Source organism: Acomys minous (assembly GCF_964271855.1).
Source record: "Acomys minous genome assembly, chromosome: 8".
Classification (NCBI taxonomy): Eukaryota; Metazoa; Chordata; class Mammalia; order Rodentia; family Muridae; genus Acomys; species Acomys minous.
In genome coordinates, this window is record NC_140489.1 from 16,072,249 (window position 1) to 16,090,966 (window position 18,718).

The 18,718-nt window shown below is 48.4% G+C and overlaps 1 protein-coding gene across 2 annotated transcripts; it reads left to right on the forward strand.

Moving 5' to 3' along the window:
- Window positions 1-96: 96 nt before the first annotated feature.
- On the forward strand, window positions 97-17,675 carry DDX24 (DEAD-box helicase 24). 2 transcript variants are annotated; one of them, XM_084791563.1, is made up of 9 exons: window positions 97-224; window positions 1,673-2,404; window positions 6,352-6,852; window positions 7,221-7,374; window positions 7,668-8,183; window positions 8,811-8,886; window positions 14,058-14,246; window positions 15,318-15,447; window positions 16,966-17,675. In XM_084791563.1, exons 2-9 carry the CDS (start codon window positions 1,678-1,680, stop codon window positions 17,229-17,231), a joined length of 2,559 nt encoding a protein of 852 aa, XP_084647689.1. In that variant the 5' UTR covers window positions 97-224; window positions 1,673-1,677; the 3' UTR covers window positions 17,232-17,675. The 2 variants fall into 2 exon arrangements, with proteins under 2 accessions (XP_084647689.1, XP_084647690.1); XM_084791564.1 differs by having other exon boundaries at window positions 104-211.
- Window positions 17,676-18,718: the final 1,043 nt, after the last annotated feature.

Below are 18,718 nucleotides of genomic sequence, written 5' to 3' on the forward strand. Positions count from 1 at the left end.
ATCCACGGCCAAGTGGTACACCCAAAGCCAGCCCAATTCGCTCCGACCCTAGAGGCAGTGCCAATCAGACAGCCGCTTCCACAAGGAGGCGGGACTTCCTTCCGCAGCGTAAAGCCCCGCCCCGGAACTGCAGCAGCAGCAGCAGCGTCTGAAACCGCAGTTCCGGGTCGGGGGCGGTGCAGGCGGTGTGGCGTGTGAAGGAACTGCGGCGGTGAGTTCTCCTGGTGAGTGCAGAGCCGGTCGTAGCCGGCTGCGGAAGTGCTCCCGGTGTGTCCCCCATAGCGTAGTGGTTCACGGGTGTTCCCACAGCCCTGGTGGCCCTCGCCTGAGAGCTCTTGCTTTGGGCATCATTATCCGAGCAACCTCCCTTGAAGGATTCGTGCGGCCATAGTGCCCGAGAGACACTTGCAGGCGGTACAGGTCACTCCCCGTGTCCCATTCCTAGTGATGTTCCGTTCCCCTTGTCAAGGTGGGAGCGAGGTGCGGTGGGTCGTCGGGCATCCGATGCCTGGGACCGCTGGGGCGAGTCTTGACAGCGAGTCAACGTGCCTCACCTCACAGGCGCCATGCTAAAAGCGATTTTTGACATACGTCACCATTTCGTCTTCAAATGACGACTCAGTGAGATAAGTATCTAACTATCCTCAAATTGCAGATGAGGAAACTGAGGCACAGATACGTTCACCACAGACTCAGAGCTGGCAAGTGCTGGATCCAGATTGGAATCGAGTTTTACCGTATGCTCTCCACAATATATTTTCTTACAGAGGGTTAGTGTGGAGCCATTCCCACTCAAATAAAGTCATGCATTAAGTGCCCCACCCCCGACTTTAAAGGCAGGGTTTCTTGTAGCCAGGGCTGGCTTTGAGCTCCTGATCTTCCGAGCTCTTTCCATTCCCGAGGGCTGGGTACCCACTACCTATGGTTCTGCAAGTGTTCGGGGTGGGAACTAGGAATTATTCATGCTTGGCGAACACCGAGCTACATCTCCAGCTCTACGTTACTTAAAATGTAATTAGAAAGCTGCATGGGTTTTAACCTCTCTCTGGCCAAGGCCAGGGAGATGGAAACGGCCTTTGCCTTGTTCTAATAAAGAACTTGTAATAAACTCGCTCTGTTCTCTAGCCGCAGAGCTGGAAAAACATCTCGGGTTATTCTGTGTTCAAAATGACTTATGTAGGTCAGGCATCATTTGTGTACATCATAAAATTAGATATCACAAACTATTCTCCCCCACCCCCACCCCCACCTCTTTCCGATTTTTTGAGACAGGGTTTCTCTGTAGCCTTAGCTGTCCTGGACTTGCTTTGTAGACCAAGCTGGGCTTGAACTCAGAGAGATCTGCCTGCCTCTGCCTCCCTGAGTGCTACACCATACTTCTCTTTTTAAAGGGTTAAAACACTTAAATTCCGCAAGCAGTAGGCAGGATTGTTTAAGGTTGCATACAAATTAAGTGGTGGAGCTGGGATCCTAACCAGAATCAGCTCATGTCTCTTGACTGTGTTGCCTGTGTTCCCTGTGTCCAAGCCAAACTACCTATTCTGTGGGTGTGTTTCATTTTCTGTCTGGGAGCATCTTCACGTCCTCGGTTGTCTGCAGGGTCTAGTACGGTTTAGGTTCATTTGGAACCTGTGCTCTGTACTCGCTAACCTAGAAGAACATTTCTTTTCAGCAACCATGAAGTTGAAGGAGACAAAATCAAGGCCAAAGCCAGCGAGCCGTGGCAGATTTCAGACAAAGGGCATCAAAGTCGTAGGGAAATGGAAGCAGGTGACGATCGACCCAAATCTGTTTGCAGATGGACAGATGGACGACTTGGTGTGCTTTGAGGAACTGACAGATTACCGGTTAGTCTCCCCTGCCAGGAATCCCTCCGGTTTCTTCTCAAATGAGGAGCCCAAGAAGAGAAAGGCCCAGGCTGTTTCAGAAGAAGAGGAGGAGGAGGAGGAAGGAGAGTCCAGTTCCCCGAAGAAAAAGATCAAACTGAAGAAGTGCAAAGAGGCGCTGGTTGCTGAAGGAAGCACTGCCCAGGATGAACCGGAAGTCAAAGATTCTGAGCCAGAGACGCAGGAAGATGCCACTGTCCGCTCTGATCAGAAGGTAGGAGGAGCAGCATCGGAAAGCCTGGTACAGGCTGTTCCCAAAAAGAAGAAAAGCAAAGGGAAGAAAAAATTACACACCCCACAGAGCACTGCCTCTAAGTTGCCCAAGAAGGCGAAGTCATGGATGCCTGAAGTGCAGGACCAGAAGGCAGACGTGTCAGCCTGGAGAGACCTGTTTGTGCCCAAGGCCATTCTCCGAGCACTCAGCTTTCTAGGCTTCTCTGCACCTACCCCAATCCAAGCTCTGACTTTGGCCCCTGCCATCCGTGACAAACTGGACATCCTGGGAGCCGCTGAGACAGGTAAGAGCTGTTTTGTCTGTCCCAGGCAGCAGAGCTTCTGGATCCAGTCTTTAGTTGCTTGTAGGCTGGAAAACCGGCAGAAGGGGGTTGTTGAGAATGTGACCACAAAAGCCTTGTTGAATGAAGGTGCTGAAACCATCCAGCTCTGGGCAGAAATCTGCCCCACCTGACTCCGGGACCCTTGCATTCTCTCTGTAGGCCCCAGGTGAGGTGGAGGAGGCAATACTACTTTACCACCTGCATTGTTCATCCTTGTCAGGTTGGGAGTGTTCTCTTACAGCTCCACTGAAGAATTTAAAAAAAAAAAATGAATGTTAGATTTATTTTACAAATTTTTTTTTGTTGTATGTATTTAGGTATGTAGGTTTTTGTTTTTAGTCTGTTGATAAAGGCATATTCCATTAAATTTTCAGAAATAAAAACTAAATATTTCTGAGAAACAGTGATCTTGATCACAATTTTTTTATATATATTATTGGATTTGGTCAAGTGTGATTATGAAATTAGAATATTTATTTATTTATTTCTGAGACAGAGTTTCTCTGTATACAGTACTGGCTGTTCTGGACTCACTTTGTAGACCCGGCTGGCCTCGAACTCCCTGCCTCTGCCTCCCAAGTGCTGGGATTAAAGGCGTGTGCCACCATGCCTCTTTGAATTATCTAAAGTAGTTTTAAATAATCAGGTTTCCCCCCCCTTAAATGTTTGTTCAAATTCATCTGGGCTTGCTGTTTCCATTCTAGGAAGGTTTTTAAGTACAGATTTAAAATTTAAAATAGTAGTGTTATTTTCTTTTATTCACTTTTCCCCTAGTGATAGTTTTCCACTTAAAATTCCATCCAGTCTTTTGTTCACGTAGCTGACAGTCTGTTATCAGGTTTGTAAACATTTTATATGTTAAAACATAATTGTGTAAATAATCATCTTTGTCCCTACAAGAGTTCTTTGTTCTAACATCGTATTACTATAGCTATTCATTTTGGCTTTATTTTGATATTGGTATGGTCTGTGGACAGACATTGCCTTTCTATTTAATATGCATTTCTTGAGGGTAGTAAGAGGGCAAAGGGCTTCCATGTGCCCATTCTGGGCGTACCACCTTCTATGAGGTCGTCAGCCTGGAAGCTCTTTAAATTGTAGTGTTGTTATGGAGCTTCCATTATGTGGGCCTGATTGAGTAAAGCCTTTGTCACTGGATATTGAACTCAATCTTTTGTTTGTTTGTTGGCTTTTAAATTTTTTTTTGTTTTGTCAAGACAGGGTTTCTCTGTGTAGCCTTGGCTGTCCAGAACTCGCTTTGTAGACCAGGCTGGCCTTGAACTCAGAGATTCCCCTGCCTCTGCCTCCCCAGTGCTGGGATTAAAGGCGTGCGCCACCACACCTGGCTTGAACTCAATCTTAAATCCCTCTCTCTGGTGGTTAGGAAATTCCTGCCCAGTGGCCACCAGCTCCCATCCTGAAGTTTTCTAGAGACAATTAGTCTTTAGCTCATGGTCATCTCATTAATTTACAAGAAAACCCTTGTTACTCCTGAGGATTTTGAGCCTCATGTCTTAGACCAGGAATGGAGGTGAAGAGTTAAATAACGTAACAAAAGATTCTCCCTATTAAGAATTGACAAGGGTTCCATTTTAGGGACTGGGAGTGAGACCCAGTACACAGTCACAGCACTGTGTCTCTCCTCTCCTGTAACTAGCTGCAGGCCTTTATTGTCTCTTTTAGTGTCGGCTTTCGGGTTCACAGACCATGTCACAAGATGTACACATATATTTATCATAGTCTACCTTCAAGTGATACGGTGCCTCGTGTGTGGAATTAGAACCTCTCAAGGGCTTATTTCCACCTGATCTTTTGTACTTTTTGGTTGTGTGTTTTTATTTCTGTGTTGCAAACTCCAAAATATGCTTTAACTGTTTTGCTGTAAGCAATTTTTTTTGTAAGCAGTTATTTTTAAAAAGAGTTTTAAGAAGAAAATGGTGTCTTTGTTTCTGTACTTTGTGATGTGCTTCAGTCCCTGTGTAGGTGTGTAAGCCCCCTCCCTTTCCCCTGCAGTGAAGGCCCCAGTTAGCATTCTGTATATGCCAGTCAACTAAAGCAAAGCAGCCTTTGTTTTTTAAAGGATTTTTTTTTCCCCTGGGTAGTTCTGAATTGTCAGTTTTATTTTTCTGAGACTGTGAAATTACAGATATTGCTGTGATATCTTTCGGCTTTCATTGTCTTCAATGAAACGTCTGTTGTTTTTCTTAAATTTTGGGGGTGTTTGGGTTTTGTTATTGTTGCGTTTTGTTTTTAAGCTTTTGCATATAATGTTTTGCTTCTTTGGTATTATTTTTTATTTAGAACTGGCCATTTGCTTTGGAAATTATTCATAAGATTTTTTTTCTCCCTTCTTCCAAGTTTTTAAAGCCATTTATATATATAGGTGTGTGCACTTATGTGTAGGGTTGTACAAGCCAAGGCCTGTGTTTAGAGGCCAGAGGACAGCTGTGGGAGTAGGTTCGCCCTCCACCACGTGGATCTTGGGATTGATCTCAGGTCCTTAGGCTTTAGTGGTAAGTGTCTTTATTCAGTTGAACCATTGCATCAGGCAATCAGAGTTCTTTGCAGGTTATGATTAGGACTGTTTTGCTTTGTTTTTGTGTTTTGAGCAGAGTTTCTCTGTGTAGGAATGACTGTCCTGGACTTGCTCTGTAGATCATGCTGGCCTTGAACTCACAGAGATCTGCCTGCCTCAGCCTCTGAGTACTGGGATTGTAGGTGTGCACCACAGCCTGCTGGACTGATTAGGATTTTTTTTTCTTCCAGAGACCATGTACTGATTTTGCCTGGGGCATTCTTACTTGTCAACTCCAGAATCCAGGAAGGATACCTTTCCAGTCCCCTAGTAAATCCCCAAAACACAGATGAGCTAGATGGTGCTCAACTGTTTGCACTTCTTTTTTTCCTGCGCATTCATATAGATTGATGCATTTACATCTTGGGCACTTATGTTATGTTCTGTGGTCATACTCTCTGCATATTGAGATATAACAACAAAAGTAACATTAGTTTATTCTTTATAATTTCATGGAAAGAATATTCATTCTTCTTATAGATCTTAGTAACAAATTCATGACTTTTCCCCCCATAAGTTGACAATTTCCAGCTTTTCAGTCAGAGAAAAAACACCTTACAGCTTCCCTTTAGCCTGTCTGAGCTGATCATTGGGGTGACTACTGCCAGGCGCCAGGACCCATGGATAAAGTCAGAACTGCTTGAGCATAAGCAGGGGTGCAAGTCTAATAACTGAGATCCCCGGTGACTCACAGGTGGTCAGCATGTACCAGGGGGTCCGCTTTTGGACAGAAGGGAGACATCATGTCCTGTGCTAATGGAGCCAGACAGTGTGAGGCTTCCTCTTACTACTTGGAATGAGTGATATATGGCTTGAAACTTATGAAGTGCTTATTTATGGAATTACCACCTTAATATTTTTGGACCATAATTGGCCATGAATAAGTGAAATGCAGAAAGTAAGATGTCAGTTAAGGAGACTTCAGATTCTTGGGTTGGGACGCCCTATTTAATTTGCCCTTGAATGGCGTTGACTCCATGTGCTTTCAGAGGTCATTGAAACCATGCATAGAGACAAACATGTTAAAATGTCTGAAAAGAACAAAATAGTTCTTTTATTTAATAGTTATGTTATTCCTTCCTGCACTGAAGAAGGTCTTGGGGAAGGGCTGTGCAGACGGACTAGCCCTTCACTCCTTTATAGCTTCATCTCTTGGGTGTTAGCTCTTTGTCAGGTGCCGTGCGCGGGAGGAACCTGTGTAGAGTGCTGGTGCTTTCGGCTGGTCAGGGTGGCACATGGTTCTCCCAGGTTTCGTTATTTCTATGCAAAGTCAGGAACTCCAAACAGTGACATGTGCATCCTGGATTCCTGGTGTTTGTGCTTTACTTCTAAGGAAGCGGGAAAACGCTTGCTTTCGCCATCCCGATGATTCATGCCGTGCTGCAGTGGCATAAGATGAAGGCTCCGCCCATCCCGAGCGGCGCTGGAGTGCCACCCAGGGAGAGCAGGCTGGGAGCTGCAGGCGACCTTGGGTCACCTTGCAAGGCTGGCACTGACTCTGGAGTGTTGCCCGATGAGGCCAGAATTGAGAAGGAAGCACAGCCCACTGAGCCTGCCGCCTCGGCCTCAGCCCAGAACCTGCTCTTCTGTGACGATGACGCTGGTGAAGGACCTTCCTCCTTGGTGGAGGAAAAGCTTGTCCCCAAGCAGAATGAAGACAGAGAAGAAAAGCTTGATGAAGAGCAGCTTGGGAAGCTAAAACAGGGGTTGTGTGACCAAATTGCCGCCTATAAAGTACACCCAAGGCGCCCGCTGCTGGGACTGGTCCTGACGCCCACTCGAGAGCTGGCCGTCCAGGTCAGACAACACATTGATGCTGTGGCCAAGTTTACAGGTGAGATTTAGTTCCACTTAGTAAATGTTTCTAAGTGAGGGTTGTGGCTCCTGTCCTTTAGGGGAGCTTTCTCATCTGCTATATTAAGTCCTGTACAAATCGGTTTACAGTTGTTCCAGTTCCCTCAATGGGACCAGATATCTAAAATGTTTGCAAGTAACCTGACCTTTAAAGAACAAATTTGTTGATCCCTGCCTTGAGATAAAAGCTTCTGTTCCTTTTGGGAAGGGTTTTTAGTGTGGTGTTTATCCTAACAAAAGCTGCATTGCAGGCTGAGTTCTTCCTCAAGTGCAAGGCATTTACTAGGCTGTGCTAATCCATAGGATTAGCAGCCAGGTGGAATAATGTCTATTGTTTTTGCCCTGTAGGGATTAAGACAGCAATTTTAGTTGGTGGAATGTCCACACAGAAACAGCAAAGGATGCTGAACCGCCATCCTGAGATTGTGATCGCCACCCCTGGTCGGCTTTGGGAGCTAGTTAAAGAAAAACATCCTCATTTGAGCAACCTTCGGCAGCTCAGGTGAGAGACAGCCCCTCCCACCTCCTCTCTTAGCCCTTTCTGAATCGAGGCTGAGGTGGCTGGATGGTGTGGGCAGTGCTCTCACTGTCACAGGGTTGTGGCCACCCCGGCCCTATGCTCAGAAACAAGGCATGCATGAGAAAAGCTAGTGGATGCTCTAGTGCTGACGGTGTGTGCTGTATGTGCGCGTACGTGCGTGAGAGTATGTGATTGGCGTGGGCGTGGGCTATTCTGTAGAGGCTTGTCTTCCCTGCGGTTGCACTAACCAGTGACGGGGCTGTGTGGATCTGCAGGTGCCTGGTGATAGATGAAGCTGACCGGATGGTGGAGAGAGGTCATTTTGCTGAGCTCTCCCAGCTGCTAGAGATGCTGAATGACTCCCAGTACAACCCAAATCGACAAACTCTTGTTTTTTCTGCCACACTAACCCTGGTACACCAAGCTCCAGCTCGAATCCTTCATAAGAAGCATGTGAAGAAAATGGATAAAACGGCCAAACTTGACCTTCTCATGCAGAAGATTGGCATGCGGGGCAAGCCAAAAGTCATTGACCTCACAAGGAATGAGGGTACAGTGGAGACGCTGACGGAGACCAAGATCCACTGTGAGACTGATGAGAAAGACTTGTATCTCTACTACTTCCTCATGCAGTACCCGGGTCGGAGCCTGGTGTTTGCCAACAGCATCTCCTGCATCAAACGCCTCTCCGGACTCCTCAAGGTCCTGGATATCATGCCGCTGACTCTGCATGCCTGCATGCACCAGAAGCAAAGGCTCAGAAACCTGGAGCAGTTTGCTCGTCTGGAAGAGTAAGTGGAGTCTGTCTCCTGAGGCCTGGCTTTGCGCCATGAGCCACTGTACTCAGGGGGCCAGGGTGGAAGGGAACTAGGGACCCCCCCCCCTCTGTCATCATAGGTGCTTTAGCAGCACAAGGCAGGCTAGCTTTCTTTTTCTTCCTTCTGTTCTTTTCCTTCATCTTATTTCTGTATTTGGTAGGGTCACTCATTCATTGTGTTAGTTTGCTATTAATGTTCTACTGAGACTTCCAGTAACCCTGCAACAAGTGAAGCCCTGGGCATCCAGGTACTTCTCACAGCCTTGAGAAACCAGGAAGCTGTGGCTGATAGCACAGACTCTAGAACCAGAGTAGGGCGTGGAGGTATTGGCAGACAGCCAGCGGCCCAGGATGTATATGGCTTCATTGACCTCACTACAGAATCCAGCCTGTGCTTGAGACGGTAAGACCCAGGCTTCAGATCCTGATTCCACAAGAGAATAGACATGTGCACACCGTGGAAGATGAGTCTCTCAGCCTCAGGCTCTTAATTATACAAGGGAGATGCTGGTATTACCTTGTATGGAGTGCTTAGCAGGTGCTAAGCTGGCTAATAATTGCTGTTATTTATAATTGTGGATGTGCTTTGTCTCCATCACAGCTGCGTTCTCTTGGCAACAGATGTGGCAGCTCGGGGTCTGGATATTCCTAAAGTTCAGCACGTCATCCACTACCAGGTACAGCTCTTAGCGTTACAGCAACCCCCCCATCCCCCCATCCCCATCCTCGTCCATGTCCCCATCCTCATCCATGTCCCCATCCTCGTCCATGTCCCCATCCTCGTCCCTGTCCCCATCCTCATCCATGTCCCCATCCTCGTCCATGTCCCCATCCTCATCCATGTCCCCATCCTCGTCCATGTCCCCATCCCCCCCATCCCCATCCTCATCCAGGTCCCCATCCTCATCCAGGTCCCCATCCTCGTCCATGTCCCCATCCTCGTCCATGTCCCCATCCTCGTCCCTGTCCGCAGTCCTGCCCCTGCAATGAATGGGGAGGTGCTACAGCGAAGGTTGAAGCAGAGGCAGTATTGCTCCTCAGGCTCTGTAACATGTTTTTATCAGCACCTAGCACCCACTGCTACCGCTTTGGGAACACTTACTGAGAGTCCTATTGCACAGCCTCTCTCTTCAGGCTACTTGATATCAGCAGATTACAGTGCGGTCTTTCTGTGCTTTCTGTTACTATAGCAGAATGCTTAAGACATAGTGCTTTGTAAAGAGGGTGTGGCTGTTGATCCTGGGGCTGGAAAGTACAAGGGTGTGGCACCAAGATCTGCTCAGCTTCTGGTGGGAGCCTTGATGTAGAAGGGCAGGCCTTCGTGTGTAACATGTCATGGTACCCCAGCCTCTGGAGAGCAACAGTGTACCCCATTCCTGTCTCTATCCCATCCACAGACACCTCCCCTAGGCGCCTCCCAACATTTGTTACACAGAAGGATTTAGCTTCAGCGTGAGTTTTGGTGGGGATCGACCACAGCAGCAGCGTGGTTTTTTGTTTTTGTTTTTAAATTTTTAATTTTTATTGAAAATAGATTTTTTTTCATACACTATATTCTGATTACTGTTCCCCTACCTCAAGTCATCCCATATCCTCCCCACCTCCCCATCTGCCTGCCCACCCACACACATTGTACTCTTTCTTTCCCTCTCTCATTATAAAATAGGCAACGAAAAAACAAAATGAAACAAACCAGAATACAACTGTAATAAACAATAAAAAAATTCAAATAGGAAACACAAACAGATGCAGAAGCACACATGATTCCACACACAGAAATCCCATAAAAACACAAAATCAGAAACCATAATATATAAACAAAGACCTATAAAAGGGAGAAAAATAAAAAGCCTGGACAAAGCATTATGAAAATGCCACACCAAAAATAACACTGAGTTCATTTTGTGTTGGCCATCTACTTGCTGGGCCTTGGGTCTGCCCTAAAGTGTAGTTTGTATACCTAGTGAGACTCTGTTGGAGAAAACTAATTTTTACTTACCAAGGGTTGTCAATTGGAGGTAGCTTCTGGGATAGGGATGGGGGCTTGTGTTCGGCCCTCTTCCTCAGCACTGGGGCCCCATCTGGCTTAGATCTGTGCAGGCCCTGTGTGCTGCCTCAGTCTCTGTGTCAGTCCTGTTGTGTCTAAAGGCCTCCTTCCCTTGGTGTCCTCCATCCCCACTGGCTTGTACAATCTTTCCACTTTCCTTCTTCCACAAAGTTCCCTGAGCCTGAGGGAAGGAGTTTGATGGAGACATCTATTTAAGACTGAATGTTCCCAGGCCTCGCACTCTGCACAGTCTCTAGTTGTGGGTCTCTGTATTGCTCCCTCTACTTCAGGAGAGGTCTTCTGTGATGATGGCTGAGCCAGACACTGGTCTGTGTGTATAGCAGAATGCCACTAGGGACCATTTACTTGCTGGGTTGGTTCCTGAGCAGTAGTGTTTGGTTTTCCCCTACCCTGTGGCCTATCTAATTTCAGTTTCTTGGCCAAGAAAGCAGTCCAAGCAGTGTCAGGCGTAGGTTCCGAGGTCTCATGGTGTGGGTCTTGATTCCAGTCAAATACTGCTTGGTGACTTTTGTGCCACTCTTACACCAGGGCATCGTACAGGCAGAGTCTGTCACTGGTTGCTATTGATCTTCTTTTCTGTTAACATGCCAGTACCTTCTAGTACCATGAACACTAGTCCATAGGGGCTCTAGTAGTTCTAGGTAGGCTCTAGGTAGGCACCAGCTCCACTTTTCCATGTTCAGCAAGTTACGTAGGTGTGGTCTGCAGCAGTAGGGTTTTACTATCAGTTCGTGGAGAGCAGCAATTAGCCTTGGCAAGAGCTTGGGTTGTTTGGAAATTTCTCTGGGGCTCCTTATAGCAGTATATTAAATGGTTAGTCTGGTGTGCAGTGCAAGGGTGGTGTAGTTAAGACTCCCTTGGCTAAATCCCACCTGTACAACCTTCAGCAGATTGCTTAATCTCTGTCCCTTCGGTTTTCTTATTTTGTGAATGACAAGGTAGTGTAGCGTGTCTTTGGGCTAGTGAGACATATATGTAAAGAGCTTGGGCAGCCAAATTGGAAACGCTGACTACATGTTCCAGATCAGTAGTAGCAGTAACAGTAGTAATTGGCAGGGACAAACAGCAGCATGTAGTTGTAGCTGGGACGTGGGCTTCGATCCTGCTGCCAGGAGTTGAACACCACTCTGATGCTTCAGGGTTGATAGCTTTGGGCAGCTGAGAGTCCTCCCCCACTGAGGCCATGTCAACTATGGTGTGCTTTACAGTATAATCTAACATCTTCTTTGCATCCTCCTAAGTATTCATAAAGGATGCTAGGACTGTCATCAGAAGCTGGCAGCCAGATATGATTTAAAACACAGAGCTGCCTCCACACCCTGAAGATAGGTGTTCCAGCAGCCACGTAAGGCAGCAGTTAGGGAGACAGGTCACCTCAATCCTGGGAAGTGGTTCTGACACTTCTGGCTCCATTTGTGGCTCTCTACACACTCAGGTACTTTGACACCATTCTTCCCAGTGCCATTATCTGTGAGCTGGAAGCAGCACCCACACCTGCCCCTTAGGGTTGTTTTGAGAGCTGAGTTGAGTGGATAGTGAAACACCTGCCACAGTGTAAGTGTGAAAAGCCTGGCATCTATTAAGATGCTTTTTATTACTTTTCATCTTTATTTTTGTTTGTTTGTTTGTTTGTTTTTTTTGTTTGTTTTTCAAGACAGGGTTTCTCTGTGTAGCCTTGACTGCCCTGGACTCACTTTGTGGGCCAGGCTGGCCTCGAACTCACAAAGATCCATCTGCCTCTGCCTCCCAAGTGCTGGAATTAAAGGTATGCGCCACCACTGCCCTGTTCATCTTTAATTCTTTTGCTTTTAAAATCCTTCTGAGGTACAGATTTCAGGTTAGGGCATCTCTGGAACAGAGGGTCTGTTGTAGAAGATACCATGACCACACAATATAGTCCCAGCCGCTAGGAAGTACTACGTTCCGTAGATGAGAAGTGAGTTGGGACCACTGCTATAGCGTAAGGGCGGAAATACCAGAAAATAATCACATGTAGTACAGGGTGAGACGGTGCTGAGTGCTGCAGAAGATGCTGGCTTTTCAGGTTGGGGTATGCAGAAGCGGAGAAGGACTGTGTAGGAGGAGGCATGGTCAGGGTATGTCTTAGGGACCTGCTGCTGTGGTAAACATGACCAACAGCAACTCGGGGAGGAAAGGGTTTGTTTCACACAGTCCACCGTAAAGTGAAGTCGGAACAAGAAGCTGGAGGCAGGAACTGAAGCTGAGGCCATGGAGGAATGCTGCTTGGTGGTGTGCTCTTCATGGTGTGTTCAGTTTGCTTGCTTAATGCAAAGCAGGACCACCCGTCCAGGGTGGCAGTGATCACAGTGGGCTGGGCCTTCTCACAGGCTTGTCTACAGGCCAGTTAATCTGATGGCAGCATTTTCTCAGTTGAGCCAACTTGTATCAAATTGAGAAAAACTAGGCCAGGGACACTTAGCCTGGACTGAGATGAGGACTTGGTTGGGAGTGGCGTGGGTGAATAGTTGGGAGGCCAGCAGTCACTGGGAGCCGGTGGCTGAAGGCCTACAGTGCCCTGGTGAGCAGCTGACTGTTCATCCTATAAGGTGAAGAATGGCAAGTCTCATTTCTAGAATCATGGTCAATGGTTCATAGTGGGTTCATAGCCCACTGCACTTCAGGGAGGCAGGGGTGCCAAGACCCATGCCACACTCTTTGTGGAAAACATATCTGGCCCATGCTGTCCTGGGGCTAACATGGTCTTTGAGTCCTGCCTCCTACATTTAGTTGGGTTACCTAGGGGAAGCATGTGGACCTCTCTGTATTTTTGTTTCCTAGTTTATATATAGTGTGTAGACAGTGATGAAGTATTTCATATGACTGCGATGTCTTTATTACATTTCTATTGCTGTGATAAAACAGTATCACCAAGGCAGCCTGTGGAAGAAAGGGTTTATTTGGTTCTTGGTTCCAGAGGGATAAGAGTCCATGAGGGAGTAGAGCCAACAGGTGGGAAGTGGGTGGAGCAGCAGCTGAGAGCTAAACAGCAGATGTGAGGCAGAGAGAGTGCTCTGGAAATGGTACCCGGCTTTTGAGACCTCAAAGCCTGCCACCAGTGACACACTTCCTTCAGCAAAGTGATATCTCCTACGCCTCAAAAAACAGCTGCCAGTTGGGTTCCAAGTGTTCAGATGCCTGAGGCATAGAGGGAACACTCCTTTGAACCACCACATACAAAGTGTTTTATGGTTGGTTTGCCTAAAGCAGTCTCTTGGTAACTGTTGGTCATGATCAGTCACCCATCAGAGCTGAGCTGGGTGTTCCTTTTTTTTTCTTTCTTTCTTTCTTTCTTTCTTCTTTTGTTTTGTTTTGTTTGTTTGTTTTTTGTTTGTTTGTTTTGAGCCAGGGTTTTTCTGTGTAGCAGAGCCCTGGCTGTCCTGGATTCACGTTGTAGACCAGGCTGGCCTCGAATTCACAGAGATCCGCCTGCCTCTGCCTCCCAAGTGCTGGGATTAAAGGTGTGCGCCACCACCGCCTGGTGAGTCTGGAGTTTCAAAGCATTGGTCACAAGGTGGGTTGGAGACAAGTAGATTGATCATAAAGAGCTGCGCCAGTATGGAGGCTTAGGCAGTGCGGAGCCTGTGCTGTGGCTGGATCGTCAGCTCAGGGACAGTCTGTCAGGAGTTAGGCCTAAGTTGGTCCACTGTGCTAAAGAGGTTTCTGTCCTGCAGAGAGCGGAGCCAGTTTGAGGTGTGGCCCTGGGGGAAAGAGCAGTGTTGGGCAGTGTCTGTGTGCTGATCCTACTTGCTGTCTTGGCAGGTGCCCCGCACCTCAGAGATTTATATCCACCGAAGTGGTCGGACGGCTCGTGCTACCAGTGAAGGCCTCAGCTTGATGCTGATTGGGCCAGAGGATGTGATCAACTTCAAGAAGATTTACAAAACTCTCAAGAAAGACGAGGATATCCCACTGTTTCCAGTGCAGTCAAAGTACATGGATGTGGTCAAGGTAAAACGTTAAGCTCCTCACCGAGAGCACCTTACTCCGAGACCAGATGCCCTATCTTCGGTAACTGAGACATGGTTCTGCCGATGGCTAGACAAGAAGTGCCAGACCTGGGAGAAAAGCAGGAAGGGTGGTGGCCAGAGGCCTGTATTTTGTTCCTCATTCACTTTGATATGTGGTCCAGAAACCTCCACCTGCTTCTGTTGCAGCTAGGCAGTGCAGTGAGCACAGCCATGTAGACATCTGTCAGAGAGCTGGGAACAGCAAGGGGATGCTGAATGTTTGGTTCAGCCCTGAAGCAGAGACAGTAAGACTTTTTCTACATTTATAACACTTAGGAGCATTCACTGTGATTGCTGTGTACCCTGGGCTACAGTGTTCCAGGGGCTAATATGGGGCAATTTTCTGGAGCGGCTCACCAGTGTATAGGCCAAGCCTACTGCACAGAGTTTCCATGGAGCTCTGGGCCTAACAGGCCTGTGGTTATGATGTGGGGAGCAGAGCCTTCATCCCTCTGCAGAGATGAGGAAAGGTGAGGAGGAGATGGAGCTGCAGGCACTGAGGGAGTGGAGGCAAAGGGCAGTTTGAGGGCCTGTGGCCACTTTGGCATGATCGTTAGCTGTGTGGGCATTTAGATGGAGCTGGTGGAAGTTGGGATCTTAGAGAATTTCTGTTAAGGACACTGGGAGCCACCCCGTTTTCATGGCTCCTGGTTTCTACTGCACATGCTCTCTCCGTGTGAGGATGAGGGGGTGTTATGTCGTTGCATTCTGACCTCACGACCTGTGAGAAAGAACTGAGGAAGGCAGATGTGACAGCTGGGGAGACAAGTTCACTCTGGGCCATGTATAAGTTGGCAGCCTGGGAACAGTCCTCTAAGGAGTTACAAGCAGTCTTGTGTGGTTATGTGTGGTGGTCACCTGGGCTTTTAGCAAGTACTTGGGCAAGGGTTTCAGTAGTGTTGGGTCATCTCTCACTGGTCACTGATCACAGTGCAGTTTAGGAACAGCTTTGGTGAAGTTTTACTTGCTGACCCATCATCAGCTCAGTAACTTTGTGTTACTGTCCCCTCAGGAGCGGATCCGTCTGGCCCGGCAGCTTGAAAAAGCTGAGTACCGCAACTTCCAGGCGTGTCTGCACAACTCCTGGATCGAGCAGGCAGCAGCGGCCCTTGAGATAGAGCTAGATGAAGAGATGTACAAAGGTGCACCTGGGCTTGGAGGTGGGGTGGGCGTGGGGGGGGGGGGAGGTGGGGAATGGGGATGCATTCAGTGTTGATTTTCCCTTCAGCTTTCACCTGGTTGGGACCATCCTTACTTCCGTGATCCTGTCAGGGGCAGCAAGGGACCCTTTTCTTGTCTCGTGGCTGCTTGGCCAGATGCCTTGGGCCTTTCTTACCTGTCTGGCTCTGTCTTGTATGGCTAGCCCTTGGAGACCATGTGTGGGAGTAGATCACAGGCAGGATGTCCTTGTTACTGCAGCCTGTTCTCTTGACTGTGATTAGCCTTTCTGCTGTCCTTTTTCCTCACCTATAAGACTGGTAATGAACTTCGGCCCTCCTTGCTTAAGCTTGAGTAAAGGAGGCTAAACTCAGTACACCTGTGCTTGAAAACAGGCCGCATATGAACAAGCACTGCCATTATCATCACTGTAGTTAGTGCCATACCTGCCTTCCAAGGCAGCACAGCACAGCCATGTCTCACTTCTCTAGTTTCTTGACACGGACTGAGTGGAACTATGATCCTTTTACATGAGGGATAAAGGCTCACAGAGCTGTGCGGTAGTGGCGCACGCCTTTAGTCTCAGCACCCTGGGAGGCAGGGGCAGGCAGATCTCTGTGAGTTCAAGGCCAGCCTGGTCTATAGAGTGAGTCCAGGACAGCCAAGGCTACACAGAGAAACCTTATCTTGAAAAACCAAAACCAACCAACCAACCAACCAAAAGGCGCGGGAGAGGGTTTGTGCTCACAGAGAGAAAGAATGTGTACATCAGAACAGCTCCACCACCAGGCATGGCCTAAAGCCCTCTTGTGTGGGGCGCCAGAAGCTAAGGAGGGCACCAGGGATGAGGATGTCTAGCCCTGCACAGGAGAGCGGAGAGCTACATCTAGGGCCCGTGACAGCAATTATGGCTGCTGTTCCTTCCATACCAGCAGTGCAGTGCAGTACAGTGCAGTGCCGCTGAGGCGTGGACTTCTCAATACCCAACCAACAGGTTCAGAGGCAGACTGCTGCTCAGGGTGGGAGCCAGCCGTCTGCCAACAGTGCGCTCCTCCTTAAAGCTCAGGTCTGGGGCTCAAACAGAGATTGAGCCTCTACCTTTCCTTCCTTAGGTCAGGCTTGGGTGGGGACTTGGGCTGTGTCCACCCCTGTGTTTGGTCACAGCATTGGTTGGGGGGGTACTGGAGGTCAGGCTGCAGAGAACTGTGTACTGTCTCCTGAGCCATTTGTGCTACAGGGGTAGAACAACAGACTTCAGTCAGATGTGAGTCCTGATCTCTGACGGTTTGCTCTGTGCCAGTTACCTGACTTGAAGTGTGAGTTGCCTTATCTGGAAATTGAGGAGTTTCTGTCTTTACTGGTTTCCCAAACAATGAAGCGCAATGGTACACCACATTCCCCTAAACAGAAGTTATCCACTGTGGTTCTGAACTGTCAAGCCACGGCAGCTTGTGTTAGTCTAAAGGAAGTACGTAAACATGATCTCACACTTGTGTCTCAAGGAGGAAAAGCTGACCAGCAGGAGGAGCGCCGGCGACAGAAGCAGGTGAAGCTTTGGAAGCAGGAGCTGCGCCATCTGCTTTCCCAGCCGCTCTTCCAGGAGAAGCTGAAGACCAGGTACCCCACACAGTCTGGCAGGCCACCTCAGCCTGTGGTGGCCCCCAGGAATGGCGAGTCTGCGCTGAGCTGCCTCTCCAGACAGAAGAGGCGGAGGAAGAAGCCAAAAGAGCGTCAGGCACCGCCACAGCCAAGTTCAAGCACAAGCTAACTGCCCTGGGTCAGTGTGGCCCTGTTCAGTGATGTCCTCCAGTTGTCTGTGAAGGCCTTCCCGCCCTGCTGTCACTACACCACCCACCTGGGGACGCCTCCCGCTCTTCTGTCATGTAGCAGGATAGATCTCATGCACACACGCGTCGTGCAGTAAATGTAGTAGCCAGCAGCTGTGTCTGTATCCAGTGTATGCAGGCTTCCTGTGTAGGCCTCCGTTTCCAATTAAAAACAAGCAGGAGCCAGAGAGTCAGCCTGGGGGTGTTGCAGTTATCCTTAACTTTGAGATTCCCTTGGGCCAACACAACTGTTTTCTTGATAAGGGAAATGGCTGGTGGCATAGGCCTCTGGCCATGAGTCCGTGTACTGTCCAGTACTGCCAGGTCTTCAGCACATGTCCTTGTCCTTCTCCGCAGCAGTACAATACAGTTCCTCTGCTCTGTCACACTGTTGTCAGCTGCCTTATCGTAACCACCCTGGAAAGTGGATAGGAAGAGCTTGCTGTCCTTGGACTGCCCTCAACTCACAAAGCTATCAGTCACAAACTGTAGAGTCAAGAGGGAGAGAGACCATGCGATCTGGCCCAAGTTCCTGGCCAAGGTTTCCTGTCTTGTGCTTTGTCCTAGCTTTTTTTTTTAAAGCAGACTTTTCAGTGTGAACTGCCCTGAGTCCATCCTGGAGTGTGAACGGTGCTCTTGTATGGAAAGCTCAGTGCTCAAGGCTACCTGCCTGCTTCACAGTGCTGGCCACAGCCTTGCTGGTGGAGCTCCAGGGGTGGAGGCCTCCAGCCTTGCACTGGTGTCTTGTGTAAGTACAGTGCAGGAACAGTGACTCCTGCGCCCGTCTCAGGGTCAGTCTGCTGAGTAACCACCACTCAGATGCTTGGTTTGAGGAGTCCCGAGGAATTAAACACACAGGCATGCCTAAATAACCCTAGTACCTAAGTATCTAAGAAGCATGGTCTCCCTCAACTCTCAGCAAGGTACTCAGATCCTGGTGGTACTGCTGACTGGATACTTTCTAGTCCCTGTGCCTCACTCATGTGCTAGGCAGGTACTCTGCCACTGGGTTATCTGTATCCCCGGCCCTGCCCACATTTAAAATTTTAAATATAGTATGTGGTGGAGGGTGGGGCTGCTCCCACGTGGAGATAACTGGCTCTCTCCTGCTACTTTTTCATGGTTCTGGGCATCTAGCTCAGGTTGTTAGGCTTGGATAGCAGGTGTTTAAACCATTTGTGCCCTCTGCTGCTCTGCTTTTTAGTTGAACGGTCTGGTTGTCTAAGCAGGCCTTGACCTGGGAATCCTCTTGCCTCAGCATCCTCACAAGCTAGATTATAGGCCTGTACTAGCAGTCCTGGTAGATACTTTTACTTAGTCTCATTTGGCTATCTCTGAGGTCATGGCGTAGCTCTTTTTTTGTAGTCAGGAAGTGGACATTCGGTGGTTAAGATTCAGCCAGAGCCACCCAGCAGCCAGGTGACATGTT